The following is a 16,378-nucleotide window of genomic DNA, read 5'->3' as shown; positions in this document are numbered from 1 at the left end:
TTTAAAAATGTGAGACCCTAAGCTATAGACTTATAATTTCAAGTTAAAATTTTAAAACTGAACATTAATCTTTAGAAAAAAACCTTATAAACAAATAATTTTATATTTTATTTATTATTTCCCATCGAGTATACATAAGGCTACATTATTTAAAAGGGGGTGTTTACACGAGCTTTATCAATCGTTTTCAGTTAAAACCGAATTAAAAATAACAATATATTTTTTTGTATTTTTGTACATATAAACCTATATATTATTATAATTCCGGCCATTTACAATTAACGTTAATTACAAGTGCATAAAGTATATGCAAAGTATATTGCGATCCGTTGCAGTGGCACAGTATCGCGTGCCATTTCTATCAAAAAAGTGACAATTCGTGAGATACTTTTTATTCAACTTACACCCATCACTCTATTACTTCTTATCCTCAAATTTATTACCATAAAATTTGTTAAACATCTTCTAAAAGCTTAATTTTTCTCTATGGAATTGGTTATTTTGGGTAATTAATAAAGAATGTAGTTCAAGAAGTGCTGACTTCAAGGAGAATTCTATAAGGATCCTAAATGCCAGGAAGATCAAGAAACTTGATTTTAGTACAGAAAAATCGGTAAATTTCCCATCAAACGATTCACTGAGTGATTTTATTATTGAATTTGTCTCATGGAAGTGAAGAAGGGAAGTCTAAAGTCGCGTGCGTGCGTTGAATGCAAACAAAAGGTCAAATAATGCCTCTCATGTATAACAAAGGTCGCTATAAAATACCATCATCATGTAACACGCTGTTGGATATTTAACATTTTCTGATTGTTGTAAGGTGAATTTGCTGTTGGACTCCCCAGAAAGGTAGATATTAAAAGATTTATTTAATTATTATTTTTTTTTTATCATAATTAACTAAAAATTCGCGTCATTATCGTAATTACTAAATTAAATTTTAAAGTAAACTTTTTTATTTAACTTTTACGTCTTAAATTTTCTCTTTAAATTAATTATTTAATTATTATTATTTTAAGTTCACTCACTTAAATTCTCATTAGAATTTTTAATGTGTAATGTTATAAAGTTAAAAATTCGTATGATATATTGAAAATTATACATAAAAATAATAAATTACGTATACAATTTTCTCATTTATTATAGTATTTGACCTTTATATTTGGAAAACAAAATAAATGTGTCATTCCCAAAAATGTGTTTCGCCCCGCAGTAACTTCATCGCATACCTGAATATAATTGTAAAGCGGATCTATCGAGAATAAATTGCTAAAAATTTCAGGAATTATTTATAATTCGATATTGCTTAAGGTTATGTTGATTCCTAATGCGGAAGTTGTAAAAAAAATATCGCCTTTAGGCATTAATAAATGTCGAGGACAAGAGGGATGAATTCATTTAAAATTAAACTAGAATTTTGAGGTTATTTATTTTAATAAATAAAGAAAATAATTAAAAATTAAAGTCTGTACTGTACTTCTCTTTCATTTAAACTGTAATCCCAAGTAAAAAAAACATGGGCATATTTATTCTTATATTCTTGATTTATACTGATTTTTTTTAATTCTTTTTTTAATTAGTGGCAATACCAAAATCCAGATGAACAATGCTCCTTTCTTCTGCCTTAGTTTTACAGACATGCTGTTGGATGTATGTAGCAAGTGCAAATAACGTAACACTTCAACAGCACTTCGATATCGAAGGTAGGAGCTACAAAGGAGGAGGAGGAGGAGGACACGAGATGTTATGGCTGGCAGAAAAGGAGTCGGGAGGAGGAGGTGATTTGCTGAAATTGTTTCTATTAGGAGTAACTGGTGCTTTAGCTGCAGCCGCTATTCTAATGCCAACTGGTGCGAGCCTGTTAACGAGTATGATGGCAATGATGCAAGCCATGAATGGAAACGGAGCTGGAGGAGGTGCGGCAGGAGTTAACGGAGGGCGTGCATCCTCCTATAATAAATTACCATTTCTGTTAAACATTCATCCTGAATTATTAACTGAAATATTTAAATTATGGCGCGAAGTTGAAATGGCTGTTTCTAAGGATAATAGATTTTTGTGAAGCAATAATCTGTATCCAAAATCACTTTCATGTTATTGTACATACAATTAAAGCTTTCTATTATTTAATTAAATAATTTATTTGTCAAAATAAATATATAATTCAATATGTCTGTATGTTAATATCTTTGAAAATAAATTCATTTTTTTTTTATTTGTTTATAAATCGTTTTAGTTCTCTGCACGAACGAGAAAGATGAGTGAAGTTAGACCGTAAAAAACCTGAAATTTTATTACTTTAAACTATTAAAATCTATAAAAATATTTTTTTAAATAGTTAAGAATTTAGTTTACTCCCCCCAAAATAACTCATTTAATATAAAATCCTACCATTTTAATTAGTTTGAGCTTGTTAAAGGACTTGTTAAAGGGCTTGTTAAATGGGATTTACTGAAGGGAGAAAGATGAAGAGTGGACTACTATAGAAAATTATATAATAATATTGAATTAAAGTAGTTGTTCTAGCAGAACAAAACTTTATTCTTAGGTCAGGTCAAGAAGCAGGAAAATTACCACAGACATAAGCAGGCAATATTATATTAGCTTATACACAACGGGACTTTGTATACAATATACTTGGCACAAGCTGAATTTTGGCAGTTTTTCAGGCGAAATATTTAAGGGAAAATACCTTAAATTAACAGTTTACTCGTAACAAGGTCAGTATACCAGATTTCCTCACCCGGATATAGATTTTTAACCGGTTACACAGTATAATATAAGTCAATTCGTAAGTTAAACTGAAACAGGTAAGTTTAGTTATCAAACTTTGGATAAATTTGAGAAAAAAAAGCTTTTAATTCATAATTAAACTATTTTTACTTAATCATAATTAATATTTCTTCATTTTTACTTAGTTTAATTCGCGTTATAATAAAATTACGTGGCGTAGTTACGAGGTAATTATCAGTAGGCCTATAGGACAATGTCGTTATAATGAGGACAGAAAAATATTCTGATGATATAATATGATCATTAAAATCTGATATTGATGGAGATAATTTTATCTATTTTAAGAAGAATATTGTTTTTTATATTACCTAAATAAAGATCATTCGTATGCATTAAAATTATAATTATGAGGTAATATAGAATAAATTGTTTCTTAGAAATCTTTAACTATTTAAAAAGGAAAAAAAAGGAAAAAACAGGAAAAACAATAAAATTATATTTTCTAAATCAATTGTTATTTTATAGATAAAAATTTTTAATATAGGCCTATATAAAGTAAAAACCTCCAATAATGACCACCTCTAAACAGCGGCCAATTTTCTTTACAGGCACTTTCTTTAAACAAAAATACATACAAGAAACCTGCAAATAAAGGCCTTATCGGTTGGCCATTGTTCAGGAGTTCGACTGTACTTTATAAAATTGGGTGGTCCAAAGGTCAGTTAACCTTTAAAAACTATCCTCATTTGCGTATATACACTATGAAATCATATTTACATAGTTATTAAACTCAGGAATGAATTTAGACTCGTAACCTTAAGTAATAACATATAAGAGGCCCTTTTTTCATTATAAAATCATGTACAGAGATCTCAATCTTCTGTACCTAGAGGCCCCTTGAAGGCTTAATCCACCACCGTATAGAAGGGTTTATTTATAAATACAGTTTAAATTAAATAGAAAACGCTACTGAGTGAGGCCTCTACAACCGTGAGTACAGTACCCTGGGTACTGTACTCACCCACATAATTTCGCCTCTTAGAAAGTTTCAATATATAAAATATAATTTAACAGTGTTTTTATAATAAAAAAACTGTTTATTTACAGATTAATTATGTTGCTGATTTATTTTACATTGCTACTACTATTAACCGAAGTGATTGGAGCAACAAACACGACTGACACTGCAGAAAGTAGAAAGTTTAACGGACTTTGGGTTCATACAATCTATAACCCCTTTTGGTTAGTAACTTGGGTATCCGCGGCAGAAAAAATGTACACCATTTTAAGAACGTGGGGCAAAATAGTTCCAAGTGTTTTGCTACTCCCTTACACAGCAAACAAGCCAAGTTTATTAAGAGAAGAAAAACGGCGATCTTTCTACCGATTTCTAAAGCTGTTTTCTAAGAATAAATCGAAAAAATAGTTAAAATATTATTATAAATTATATTATTTAAGAATATATCTCGAAAATTCTCAACCAATAATGTAAATAATAAATTAAATAAAAAGTCTCTTACGCTGGATGAAACTTTCTCAAGTGTGTTTGTAATTATATAAACAAATGTATTTATTTATTTATTTTAAATAATGTATCTTTATGGTAAATTTTAATTAAAAAAATGGCGAAAAACTAATGACCTCGTGTGAATGTTTTCTCTGTGTTTACGCAACACCCAAGCTATATTTCTTAGTTCATATTAATTTTGATGTTCTCTTCCGGAACAATACATCGACCCTACACAACGTCAAGGAGCCGAAAACTTTGTTGAATTAACGAACCAGACCCTTTATATATTGGGGTGTGGTGAATATATATAACACTATATTGTTTGTTCTTCTCTGTATTGACGTTTTGTATATCCTCACGGTTTGATATTCTACTATACAAGTAAGTTAATATTCAAAAGAATTAACTAATTATCTCCCTATTAAGGCTTTTCTTTTTATAAGGAATAATAATGTGTTTTAATTTTTAGAATATTGTAATTAATAAATAAGTCGAAAATCCAATAAAGGCTACCTTTAAATGGCGGCCATTTTTTTCAGGAACGTTTCTTTTTTGAAATTAATGTAAAATAACGTACAAACAACGGCCATATTCGAATAGCGAAAACTTTTTATATTCCCATCAGTGGCCGTTGTTCAGAGGTTTCACTGTAATTTTATGAGTGAGATAGGCTTTTTATACTAGGCTTTAGCCTATTATAAGAACATAGTATAAATTTCTTTATATCTATACAATTTACGTAATGAAAACTTGAATCATTCAGGAGATCTTGCTCTTTTACAATGCATAAATTAAGAGCATTATCTATTAGAAGACCAAATGTTCCTGAAAAAATTGCCACTGTTTAGAAGTGGCCGTTGTTGTGAGGTTCATTTTTTATTCGTCTTTAATTAAAACCAATTAATTTATAAAATGTTTGGTATTATTTTGACTTCTTACGAGCCTAAATGATGGCTTCTTTGGATTGCTGCTACAAGTTTATTATACTGTACTTAAAGATTTATATTTAATTTTTTAGAAATGCTGCTCTTATTCTGCATTTGGACATTATTAACTATGGGCAAATGTAACGAAGTGGCTCGAGAAACCAAAGGAGTAACCACATCAAGACAGAGTGGAATCGGTTTAGAAGAAGTGGTGCTGTTTTTAATTGGACTCGGAGTGGCTTCCGCTACAGGTTTGGCCGTCGTGGCAGGTCCTATGTTCACATTCTTTATGTCCGCCTTTTCTTCGGTTATGAATGGTGGAAACACCGCCACTGTAGCTACTGGAAGAAAAAAGAGATCGTTACCACGAGAAGATTTCGTCAAGTTGATGAAAGCAATAGAAGATGCTCTTATGAAATTTGGCGAATGATTTTAAAAGAACGGGTATTTAAAATAATAATTTTTTTATATTAATCACCCATAAATTAATTGTTTAGGCAATTTAAATATTTTTTTTCAGAAAAAACAAAGATCTACCATCTCGAAACTATGGAAATTGAAATAATGTTCAAGGAAATTTTGTGTCAAATATATGGCAATATATAAAAACTAGTCGATCATAATAACAATTTTGTATATACGAATTTTTTTTTCAATTTTTCCTCGACTGAAAGTAATAGAATAATTGAAGCAGGAAAAGAATATTGATTCAGTAGCGATTTTTCTATAAAAAAAAACGAGTGTTTCCAACTGTTAACATCCTTGTANAAAGAAGGTATTTGAGGTAAGTAGAACAATCGAATTTTCCAAGTAGTCGAAGTTAGTCGATGGGTTTATTCCAAAAAACCGAGCCATGTTGGATGGACGCAAAATCCTTCAAGCGCTTCTCATCTTCCTGTTTGTTGCACCTTCTTTTCACGTTAAAAACGATGTACCTAAGCGTAGTTTGACTAGAACTAAGCGACAGATCAACATTTCTCAAGCCATGACTCAATTTCGATTACAATTTCATTGTTCATTCATTTTATGTTGTATTTTTATATATATTTTTTTGTAATTTTGTTGAGGAAAACGTTATTAAAGCGTAATTATAAACAATTTTATGAAATATTTGTAAATTTTTAAATATTTTACTAAAAGTTTTTTAATCTGCAGAAAATCTTTCAAAAGCTATTAATCTTTAAGTATTTTTTTATGTAAAAAAATGACAAGAAAATGTTATAAATTATACTTTTGTACGATAAGAGTGGTGAAAAGTCTAGTTTGATTTGTTTTATTAATAATTTTTATAGATTTAGAAGAGAACAGTCACAAATTTGATTGGTCTAGGGCTCTAGGCCCTACTTTATCTCTATACTAACAACTTATATTTTTAAGAAATGGCTCAAAAGTACTATTTGTTAGATAAAAAGCAATATTTTTTGGCATTTCTGTTATTAATTATACATATTTTAGACGTCTCGCACCCCGTAAAAAGTATCTAGCGCTTTGGAGGGGTGCATGCACTCCAAGTTGAAACCTCCACTGCTCTAGGGTAATCACATTTACTATAATATATTATTCTAACGAAGCAGGAAATCATTTTTTAATACTTTTTTCCCGTGTTCTAAGAAATTGTCATCATCATTCTTTCCGTTTAACTTGGTTGGAGAGAATGGCGTGCTGACAGCCATTTTTTTAAGTAAATATAATTCATGAGACATTTCACTGTTTTTCTGGGGAGTTCGCAAACTCGGAGAGCCATTTCCATTCTCGCGCGCTTGGATATTTTGTATCTACTTAAAGAAATTAATGCCACAAAAGCGTTTAAAATGTGCTTAATTTATTCTCTTTGACTCAATTTCTTTAAGTCGTTATACAGATATAAAGCGAAAGCATGAGGAATGAAGCATGAGATGAGGACCCTAAGATAAGGCCTCTAAGAAGAGAAGGCCTTCAACTATAGTGGAGTTTGCCCATACAAGAAGCATTCCCATTTTTCATGAGCTTGTTGCCATAAATTTAGATTACGTTCGGGACTAGGATTAAACTTATTGTGCCCTAAGCAATAACATATAACAGGCCCTTCCCCTCCACGTAATGTATGTAAAAAGTGTGAAGCTCTAAGCTATAGACTTATAACTCGAGGCCCTAAGTTACAGCTTGTTTCGGCTTATTTCCAAATCTGTCTCTGATTATGTTCCTGGTTAACGAATATAATTAATAAGGATTTAAATATTGTGGGAAAAGCAATACTTTATTCAGTTGATACCATTGTAACGAGTACAGGACCGCGCAAAATTAGTGGAGAATCGGATGCGAGGGTGCCTTATATCGAGACAAAAATAATAAATAAATATATTAAATATGTGTAAATATATATATATACAAGAATCCTTCTTGGATGTTCTCCTTTAATGTATGAAGAACTATTGGAAAACTGTAAGCATTACTCCACCTCGAACCGCTTTATATAACAGCAATTTTAGCCAATTCCGTTATTTTCCAGGATTCTGGAAAATCCTTTTACAGTTCCGCTTAAACATCTCCTTAATTCGTCCCCCCTATTATAAAATTTCAAGCCTTAAAAGTCTTATCTAAAGTAAAACATCGCACCGAATCTCTTATCTAACCTTGATAATAAATGGAGTAAAAAATGTCACCAAGCATCGAAAAAGTCCTCTTTGGTGCGAATAAACTGTCAATAGCAATCTAAAAAAAATGTTACAACAAAAGTCTCTTTTATTGTAATTAAGTGGACCATATTTTTTAATCATCTCGTCGTTGTGTTAACTTGTATAAAACGGATTATCGTGTTACGCCCGTTAATAGGGGAGGATGATTTATTTGTTAACAATGGGATGAATGCTATTCATTCGTTACTCTTGTTTATATAAGCTTTTCTATACCGTAATTATCCTTACAGTCCAGGTTATTAAGGACGTTTACAGTGCTCTTCATTGCCTTCATCTCCAATTTAACAGTATTATAGTACTCTTTATGGGATAATTTGTTAATTAATTTAAATATTGTTATATTGCGTACTGTTTTTTTAAATCGAAGTTAATTATTTTATATAATAAAAGAGTTATATTTTAAGAATTTCATATTTGCTCTTCGATTTAAATTTTTAATTAATTAATTTTGATAATTTAAAACATTAGAGACACATTAAAATCGAATTGTATTTAGTTTTAACTAGGATAAATTCTTCATTTATGGCAGTTTCTGTAGAAAGGAAAACCTTAAATCAATATACAGTTTAATTAAGGTGATTTGAATCGATATTTTTTGCAAAATCCATGTTTAAAATCTCAATAATTACAGAATGAAAGTCCGAAAGTTCGATTCTTTTAAGAATCGAACTTTCGACTTTCATTCTGCTATTGATCGTTTAACTTTAAGGTACTCTTTTATAGAAACTGCCACATTTTCCTTCTTAATTTCGTGTTAGACTTGTACCAATCTCAAAGTAGACCTCTCCATCTTATTCTTCTGCTCGCTCACTAGTGATAAAACTAGTAAACATAGGTAATTTTTGAAGAGTTTTCGGATTTTTTTCATGCGTTTAACACCTAAATAGGTACCAATTTTTCATTAAAAATCCCATCCCCCTTGACAGATCACTCACGTGTTGGATTGCTAATCTTCTTCTCTCTTCTCGAAATCTCAGAAACTGTATTTAATTCTGAATTAACTACGTTTAGTTCAATGGCTCAAGGTTGATCCAACACGAGTTAAGCATTGGTTCCTCGTGGTTTTTCCAATCTTGCCTAAATTCTTCATTCATTTACATATATTTAATTTGTAATAATATTTAAAAGTTAAAGTGAATAAATATATTCTAAATAATACTTTTCGATTTATTTTATGGATTAAAATATTTAAAATTAAATATTTTTAAGAGTGAATCCCTTTAGTTTTAATATAAATTTATGGTTTATATGTTTTAACGCATACAGAGCATAAAAATTTATAATGGGTTAGCGGTTTCATGCATTGTTTATGTTATAAGCTACTAAATACAATAGAACAAATGAAGTAAAATATAATACAATAAAGTATTGAGATTGTAAGGAATTTTATTCCAATTATTTTTTTTTTTTTATAATAAAATTAAAGGAGACATATTTAATTATATTTAAATCTTTATTGATTACCGAAACCCAACCTTACAATATACGTATGACATTGTATTTTATTATATTTCTTGTTGTCAAAATCATAAAAAGTTTCCAGTCCAGTCTAAAATATATAATTTTCAACGAGTGAATTGTAGTTATTTATACTTTTTTCTGAAAGCTTTCGATAGCATCCGTGACAGACGTTAAAAGTTCCATCCATTTTTCTTTGTTGAAGGGTTTTAGTTGCTCGGAAATCGATCTCTTACGTCCGAATGGTCCTGTAGGTACGACAGTGCCGATTCCTCCGAGTCCTCCGAGTCCTCCGAGTCCCATTCCTCCGAATGCTCCCATGAACATAGGAAAGAGGAATAAACCTAGACCGAAGAGGATTATCAGAGGCAGTAAAAGAGGGAGTAATCCTCCAGCAGTTGTGGCCACTCGAGTAAGTTGGCGATCGATCTTCTCCGAAGCTTGAGTGTTATTTGCAGCATTAACAATCAATAATTTCAAGCAAATTACTAGAATTGTAGCAGATAATTTGTAGAAGTTCATCTTAATTGTTAAAACTGTAAGGATAAATCGAAATTAAGAGTCTTTTAGTCCTCTAATTAAAGATTCTAAGAGTTGAAAACGTGGGTTAATCCAGAAATTGCTGATGATCCTTACCTTTAGTGATGAATATGAATGTGTCATATGTTGCTGTATATCGGCTTTATATGTTTTTATAGGTCGTGGCACAATATCTAGGACAATGATGATGATGATGATGACGACGACGAATCATTGGATGGCTGAAGATCCTGGTGAATGATCGGAAAGATTTATTCCCGACTTAAAGGATGTATTTAGTAAAACATATCTTGTTTTGGATCTGATTGAAAGTAATATTCAAACAACCAGGATGTGTATGGGTGGAGAAACGAATCGCTCCAATGCTATCTTATATCCGGAACGATTTATTTCAGATGGATAATACTAAGAATATTTTATTACTTTTCGGTTTTTTGTCGAATTAAGTCGTAAAATATGTAAGTAAATATGTTTATTTTGAACCAGATATGCTAAATTATGAAAGTGAAATCGTGTCGCTTGCGAAGAGTTCTCTGACTTCTCTCCAATGCAAAATTGTTAGAAACCAAAACAAAAGAAGTACACCGGTGGTCGAGGGTTCGTACCTCATCTCCTGTACACCGGTGTTTTCCGGGTTTCATGTGCTTAACACCTCAATAGGGGCTAGTTTCTATAAAAGTCCATCCGGGCACCTCTACGTTTTGCATAGCTATAACCCATCAAACAAAACCATAGAAATAAATTATAGGCCTGTATGCTTCTCTATTGTCACCTTATAATAAAATATTTATTTATAATAAATAATATTAATCCTTATATTTGAATAAATGAGAGAAGGAATTAAGATTTATTCATAATTATCGTAATATTAAGTGGACGATGCTCCTATATTAACACAGATTTTTAATTACAAGACTTTAATGGAAATTATCTTTAAATTTCTCTTTAAATTCCCATAAAATTGGAAATTTTTCGCATTAATTTTCTATGGAATTTAAAAAATTAGGTTTATTAACCTTGAGATTCACCCTGATAAAGCTCATGCAATTATTTTAGACATGAGTAAAAGTCACGAAAATGAAATTCTTGTAATTCAAAGTGTGTTATTTAACTTTTATTTCCAACTTTCTCACACATTATAAACCTAATTCTTATCAAAAGGCAAATTCTATTGACATATTTAATGCAATTTACCATGAAAAAAACGCGACAGAACTTCGAACCCGGATTAACTTTTACATTCTTCATTTAATTTGAGTTGTTATAACACGCATAAAACCCGTTATTATTTTATAGAAATTTATAAAATATAACAATTTAATTATATTAAATCGAATATAATTAAATTGTTCGAATATAATTAAATAGTTAATTTTCGAGAATTGTCTTGAATAAATCAGTGTCTATCTCCATTTTAAACTTAGGAAACTTCGATTTAGCATCTCTAAATCGAATATCTTAGTTATAATGAGTGAAATCTCACACGCTAATTCGAGTTTGATGGTTTGAAATTCACGTAATTTGGGATAAATTTCGTTTGGCAATGCAAAATCGTACATTTAATAATTCTTAGATAGGACACTAAAGACTTTTATATTTAATATTTCTGAAGATACGTTCATAAGAGCAGTCAAACCGCGAAACCTCTTAAATAGGGCCACACTTGTAAAACTCTACTGAATACTTAAATATTAAAATCTTTCCCGTGTATAATAATAGAAAAATCTTTAGTAATTGCTAATTAAAAAATGTTTAATGGGATAAGGCGATTCGATACGCCACACGGAAGGACTTCCTATGGAAAGCTGGTTCTTCCTTTGATTCCTATTTAAGTGTTTGAAACGTGGAAGAAACTCAGAAAACTCAAAGAAACCAGCCTGTTGGTGGTGTCAAACCCACGACCAGTGTTCAGTGGTCTTATCCACTCATTTGCTTGTGGGCCATAGTGCCAATTTCAGAAGAAAATCAAATAGTCAGAGTATGACTGTATTTGAGAATGGTGCTATATCGAGGTATGATGTTTTAATCGAATAAATATAGAAATAATATCCGTCTATAGAAATAAGAAACTGTTTGAAAAGAGGACAGAAAAGGACTCGTTTTTAAAGAGGAAAGCTTCTACAAAACAGTGCAGTCATCCCTAAAAGAGGCCGTTTTATATACGATTTCGAAGGGTCATAGATCCTCCAAGATTATGTCATTTTATTTAATTTACATAAAAATAAAAAAGATTGGCATACTTTTCTGGAATATATTATAATTTTTCTGAACTTCATTATTGAAATTTTACTAACCCAGGTTCCTTGAAAATCTGTAATCTAGAGGCCCTATACGAGGCCCACCTCTCGTCTGCCTGCTCCAGATTAATACTATACATGCTCTAGTATCCTAAGTATATATTTATGCATATCTGAGACGTCTGGAAAGCTTTAATATATGCATATGAAGCCTTATATATATATAGGCATACAATTGAAGCCTTTATTATACTGTATATTAGTGTTTCTCAACGGGAGCGATATCGCCCCCATGTGGGCGTTTTTCCATGTTGAGGGGCGATTAGTAACAGTTTATATTTTGGGGGCGATATATATAAAACAATTTCTGGAGCGATATAGTAAAACATTATATTAAGAATAATTAGATATTTTATTCGTTATATCGTACAATAATCAAACAAATAACATTATACTAGTGACTAGTCTATTCAATGCAGTATGAATTTAGCGTTAGCCTTGGCCCTCGGCATCGGAATTTTAGAGTGAAGGGGGCGATACTACGTAACGGTTTTATTGAAGGGAGCGATACTACGTTGAAGGGGGCGACGATTTGTTAGAGGTTGAGAAACGCTGCTGTATATTATCTGTAATAGATTGAAAGGGCATTTAATTCAATTTAATTTAGTATTTGAATACGACAGGACGGCCTCGAGAGAGGTGAGATGACGTTCGAATCAAACTTTTAAATGTAGGATTCTAGCTTTCGAAAGACCACAAAAAATTATAAATAAACCATATAAAAATAGATTTTTTTTAACCATTTATGAAAATAAAATTTAATTTATGTCACGTTTTCAGCACGAAAAACTAAATTTTTAGAGCCTCTTTTGTTCTTTCATCCTGGGTCAAGTGACGAGAAAAACTTATTAGCGAGGGCCTCAAAATATAATCCACAATAAATAAAATAACAAAGTTCCTTAAAAATTTGAAAGTGTGGGCCTCTCTGAGAGAGAGAGAGAGAGAGAGAGAGAGAGAGAGGGGCCTCGGTATGAGGCCCGAAAAAGACACCTGAGCTTGTCCTGAGTGTACTTAAGTTTTGACGATTGATATACTGTATTATTAAAAAATCATCCATTAGTTGTAACTTTTAGTTTTTTAATTAAAACGTTTCAGTCTGAATGCTTTTAGAAAATAAAATCTAAATTAACAAATAGTAAAATTATGATGATTATTAAGATGAATGTTATTTATTTAATGGTTAAAAATTATATTTAATGCAAAATTTGCATTTTATTACAAATCACGAACATATTTATTGTGGCCGTAAGCTATAATATACAGTATAACAGGCCTCTCCCTGCGACAAAAAAAAAATGATAGGTGTAAAAATGTGAGGCACTAAACTACAGACTCATAACACGAGGCCTTAAGCTGCTGACTTATAACAGGAGGCCCTAAGCTGCTGACTTATAATAGGAGGCCCTGCTGTTACCCGTGCAAAAGTAAGAATACTTTTGATATAGTTACGCACTGTACAGTACGTCTCGACTATTCACATAGGCATAACGATAATAATTCATTGTAAATAATATATGAATTAATGAGAGTTTATTTATGTATTATATATTATAAAATATCGCATTTTATACTATAAAAGTCCTCAATCAAGATTAATGGCGCCATCTGACGAAACAAATTTCAAATAATGTTTTATCTCTTTAAATATGCAAAACAAAATGATGATGCATTAAACATGTTCTTTACAGTATTAACTCCTTATAAACTCTTTATAAATATAACTTTTTAATTTTTATAATTACTCTAGATGAAGTCTTACAAACAAATTTTTAAATTCAGCCTTTTTTCCATTATCAAAGTGCAGCAGAATTGAGTACAGTACTTCCAAAACAGCAAAAAAGTATCAATTTCTTGTAATTTTCATATAAATTCATGCCAAATCAAATAAAATAATTGATTAGAGAACAAAAATGTTTAACATTCACATCACAGGATGGTAAAATTAGGGTGAATCTAAGTTCTTAAATTGATCCAAAGCCATTGCAGCGGAAATCTCCTCGATGAACTCTCAAATTGTTTGAAATTTCTCTTTCTTCTTCAAGGAAATTCGTTTTACAACCTTCTTGTAATAATATTCAAGTTACTAAACAAAGTTACTGAATAATCATATGTTTACATTCATTTATGTCATTTTGCAGTGTTACGAGACGAGTGCACCCCCAAGATTTTGGCTCATATAGAGCCAAAGTCTTGGGGGTTTAAGTAACAAAAAAATAAAATAAAATTATATTACTTAAAAGGTTTCTTCTACTTATGTAATTCTCATCTATCTTCATAATAAACACGTAAAACACAAGCAAATAGGATAGTTTTTCGTAGGGCTTAAAAGTGAAACATAGGGACTATCAAATGATCTTTCTGCTCTCTTCCTGACAGAGCTCTCGAATATTTAAATAGAATATATTAAAATTCATCGAACAATATTTAAAAAACATTATATATTGCGTTAATATGTTTATTATTATTACAGTAGAACCTCGAAAAGTCGGCTCTCGATAACCCGGCACTCCGGATAACTCGGCCACACCCTGGCAGGGCAAAAAAATCCTTAGTTAATTGATTTTCATTATAGACAGCTTTATAAAAGTATAAAAGCTCTCATAAAGTATTTTTCTGAGGTCTGTCTTATCAGGTAAATTACTGTACACAGTGTATTCATTAATTTTCATTTTCATGTAGTAAAGGCTCTATGCCTTCATAAAGGACGTACTTTTCCTTTGTTTAAGGGTATTTGGGCAGTTTATTCTCTGTTGTATTCTCAAATAAACAATACATACAAGTACAGTACAGTATTTTCTGAGGAAAAACTCGTACTTATTTTTTTTTAACCTCATTCCCGATAACTCGGCATTTTCACAAACTCGGCCACCCTTCGGTCCACATTAGGCCGAGTTTTCGAGGTTCTACTGTATTAGTATTATTTAAAGGTATAGAACCTTTTCTAACTCAAATTCAAACTTGTGTGCAGAACTCATTACTACATCGTTCCAGGAAGTGCTTCGGTTTAGCACTTTAGAACATTCAGAAGAACTTTCTACTGATTTACCCTGCTGTACGAGGCTTTTCTTCAACTTGGCACGAAATCTACAATGATCATATTGTTTGGATTGACGAATCCGTGTATATCCAATCTCTCCTTAAATATAAACAGAGAAAATTAATTGCTCTTCACGATTCGAAGAGGCCCGAAACTGTAGTATAAAACAGACCTTGTTTCCTTCTTCAAATAAAAGTTAAATTTAAAAGCCGAAGAGTTTTTATTTTTCCCCTTTCTTCTCCGTGGGCACTAAATATGGCTTTTTTAATTCAGTTCGTCCCTGCCCACAACGGAGGTGGCCGGGTGGTTGTCACTGGCAGAGTGACCCTTGACATAGGATGCATAATGTAATCTTTAACTTATTGACACCATAAAATACTATCGAATATATTACAGAATATAATCTTTGTGTAATAACGTATTGTCCATGCATTGTGACATTACATGGGGTTGGTATTTTGTTTTTTTCATGGGTCTAATAATTTGGCAATATACTTACTGTAGCCTACATTAATTAACTTTTGCTTAGTAATAGGAGAAACTGTATATTTTTACTTATTGGAGAAGTGTTATATATATAACTTAGAGTATAATATCACACGATTTGCTCGCCTCTGAAAAAATTGGCACTAAATCGAATGTGGCGCTAAATTGAGGAACTTAAAACAATGAGAATTGTATACAATAATGTGATCTACATTTGGGTTTGAAAGTAACAAGTCGCATTATCTACCGGTGATAATGTCATTTGCAATAAAAAATTATACATTTAATAATATATAGATAATGAAGATTTAGGGGGAAGATTTGTTTACAAGTATTCATTGGTTATTTACGAGGCTGGCGTTATATAAGAGAGCGTTATAACGAGGTTTAATTATAGTTTACATTTTCTCTCATATAATTCTCATTTTTCCTCATATAAAGTTTATATTTTCCTGCATAACTTCTAACATTTGTTATTTTTATATTATTTATTATTGCTTTTATTTATAACGGAATTATCGAATATATCGCTAATAAAATATTGTTTATAAATTCACCAAGAAGTAAATGAATCGATAAAATTTATAGAATTTAACTTTTATTTTAAATTACGGATAAAATTAGGTTTACACTTATTAATATAAATACTTTTTTTTTTAAAATATAAATTAAATAATTTAATAAATAAAGCAGAAATGAAACGATTATGTTAATTT

The 16,378-nt window shown here is 30.7% G+C and overlaps 1 protein-coding gene across 1 annotated transcript; it reads left to right on the top strand.

Moving 5' to 3' along the window:
- The first annotated feature begins 458 nt into the window (after positions 1 to 458).
- LOC111639273 lies at positions 459 to 2,143 on the top strand. Its single transcript, XM_023385108.1, has 2 exons — positions 459 to 849; positions 1,581 to 2,143. The coding sequence occupies exon 2, from the start codon at positions 1,607 to 1,609 to the stop codon at positions 2,060 to 2,062; it is 456 nt and encodes a 151-aa protein (XP_023240876.1). The 5' UTR covers positions 459 to 849; positions 1,581 to 1,606; the 3' UTR covers positions 2,063 to 2,143.
- Positions 2,144 to 16,378: the final 14,235 nt, after the last annotated feature.

This window comes from Centruroides sculpturatus, unplaced genomic scaffold (genome assembly GCF_000671375.1).
Source record: "Centruroides sculpturatus isolate CEXI.00-Female unplaced genomic scaffold, Cexi_2.0 scaffold1346, whole genome shotgun sequence".
In the NCBI taxonomy this organism is placed as follows: Eukaryota; Metazoa; Arthropoda; class Arachnida; order Scorpiones; family Buthidae; genus Centruroides; species Centruroides sculpturatus.
Note: the sequence above shows the minus strand (reverse complement) of the source record. Positions and strands in the feature narration are given on the sequence as shown.

Excerpts from the sequence above, each read along its gene's own strand:
- LOC111639273 (XM_023385108.1), top strand. The coding sequence starts at position 1,607 with ATGCTCCTTTCTTCTGCCTTAGTTTTACAGACATGCTGTTGGATGTAT.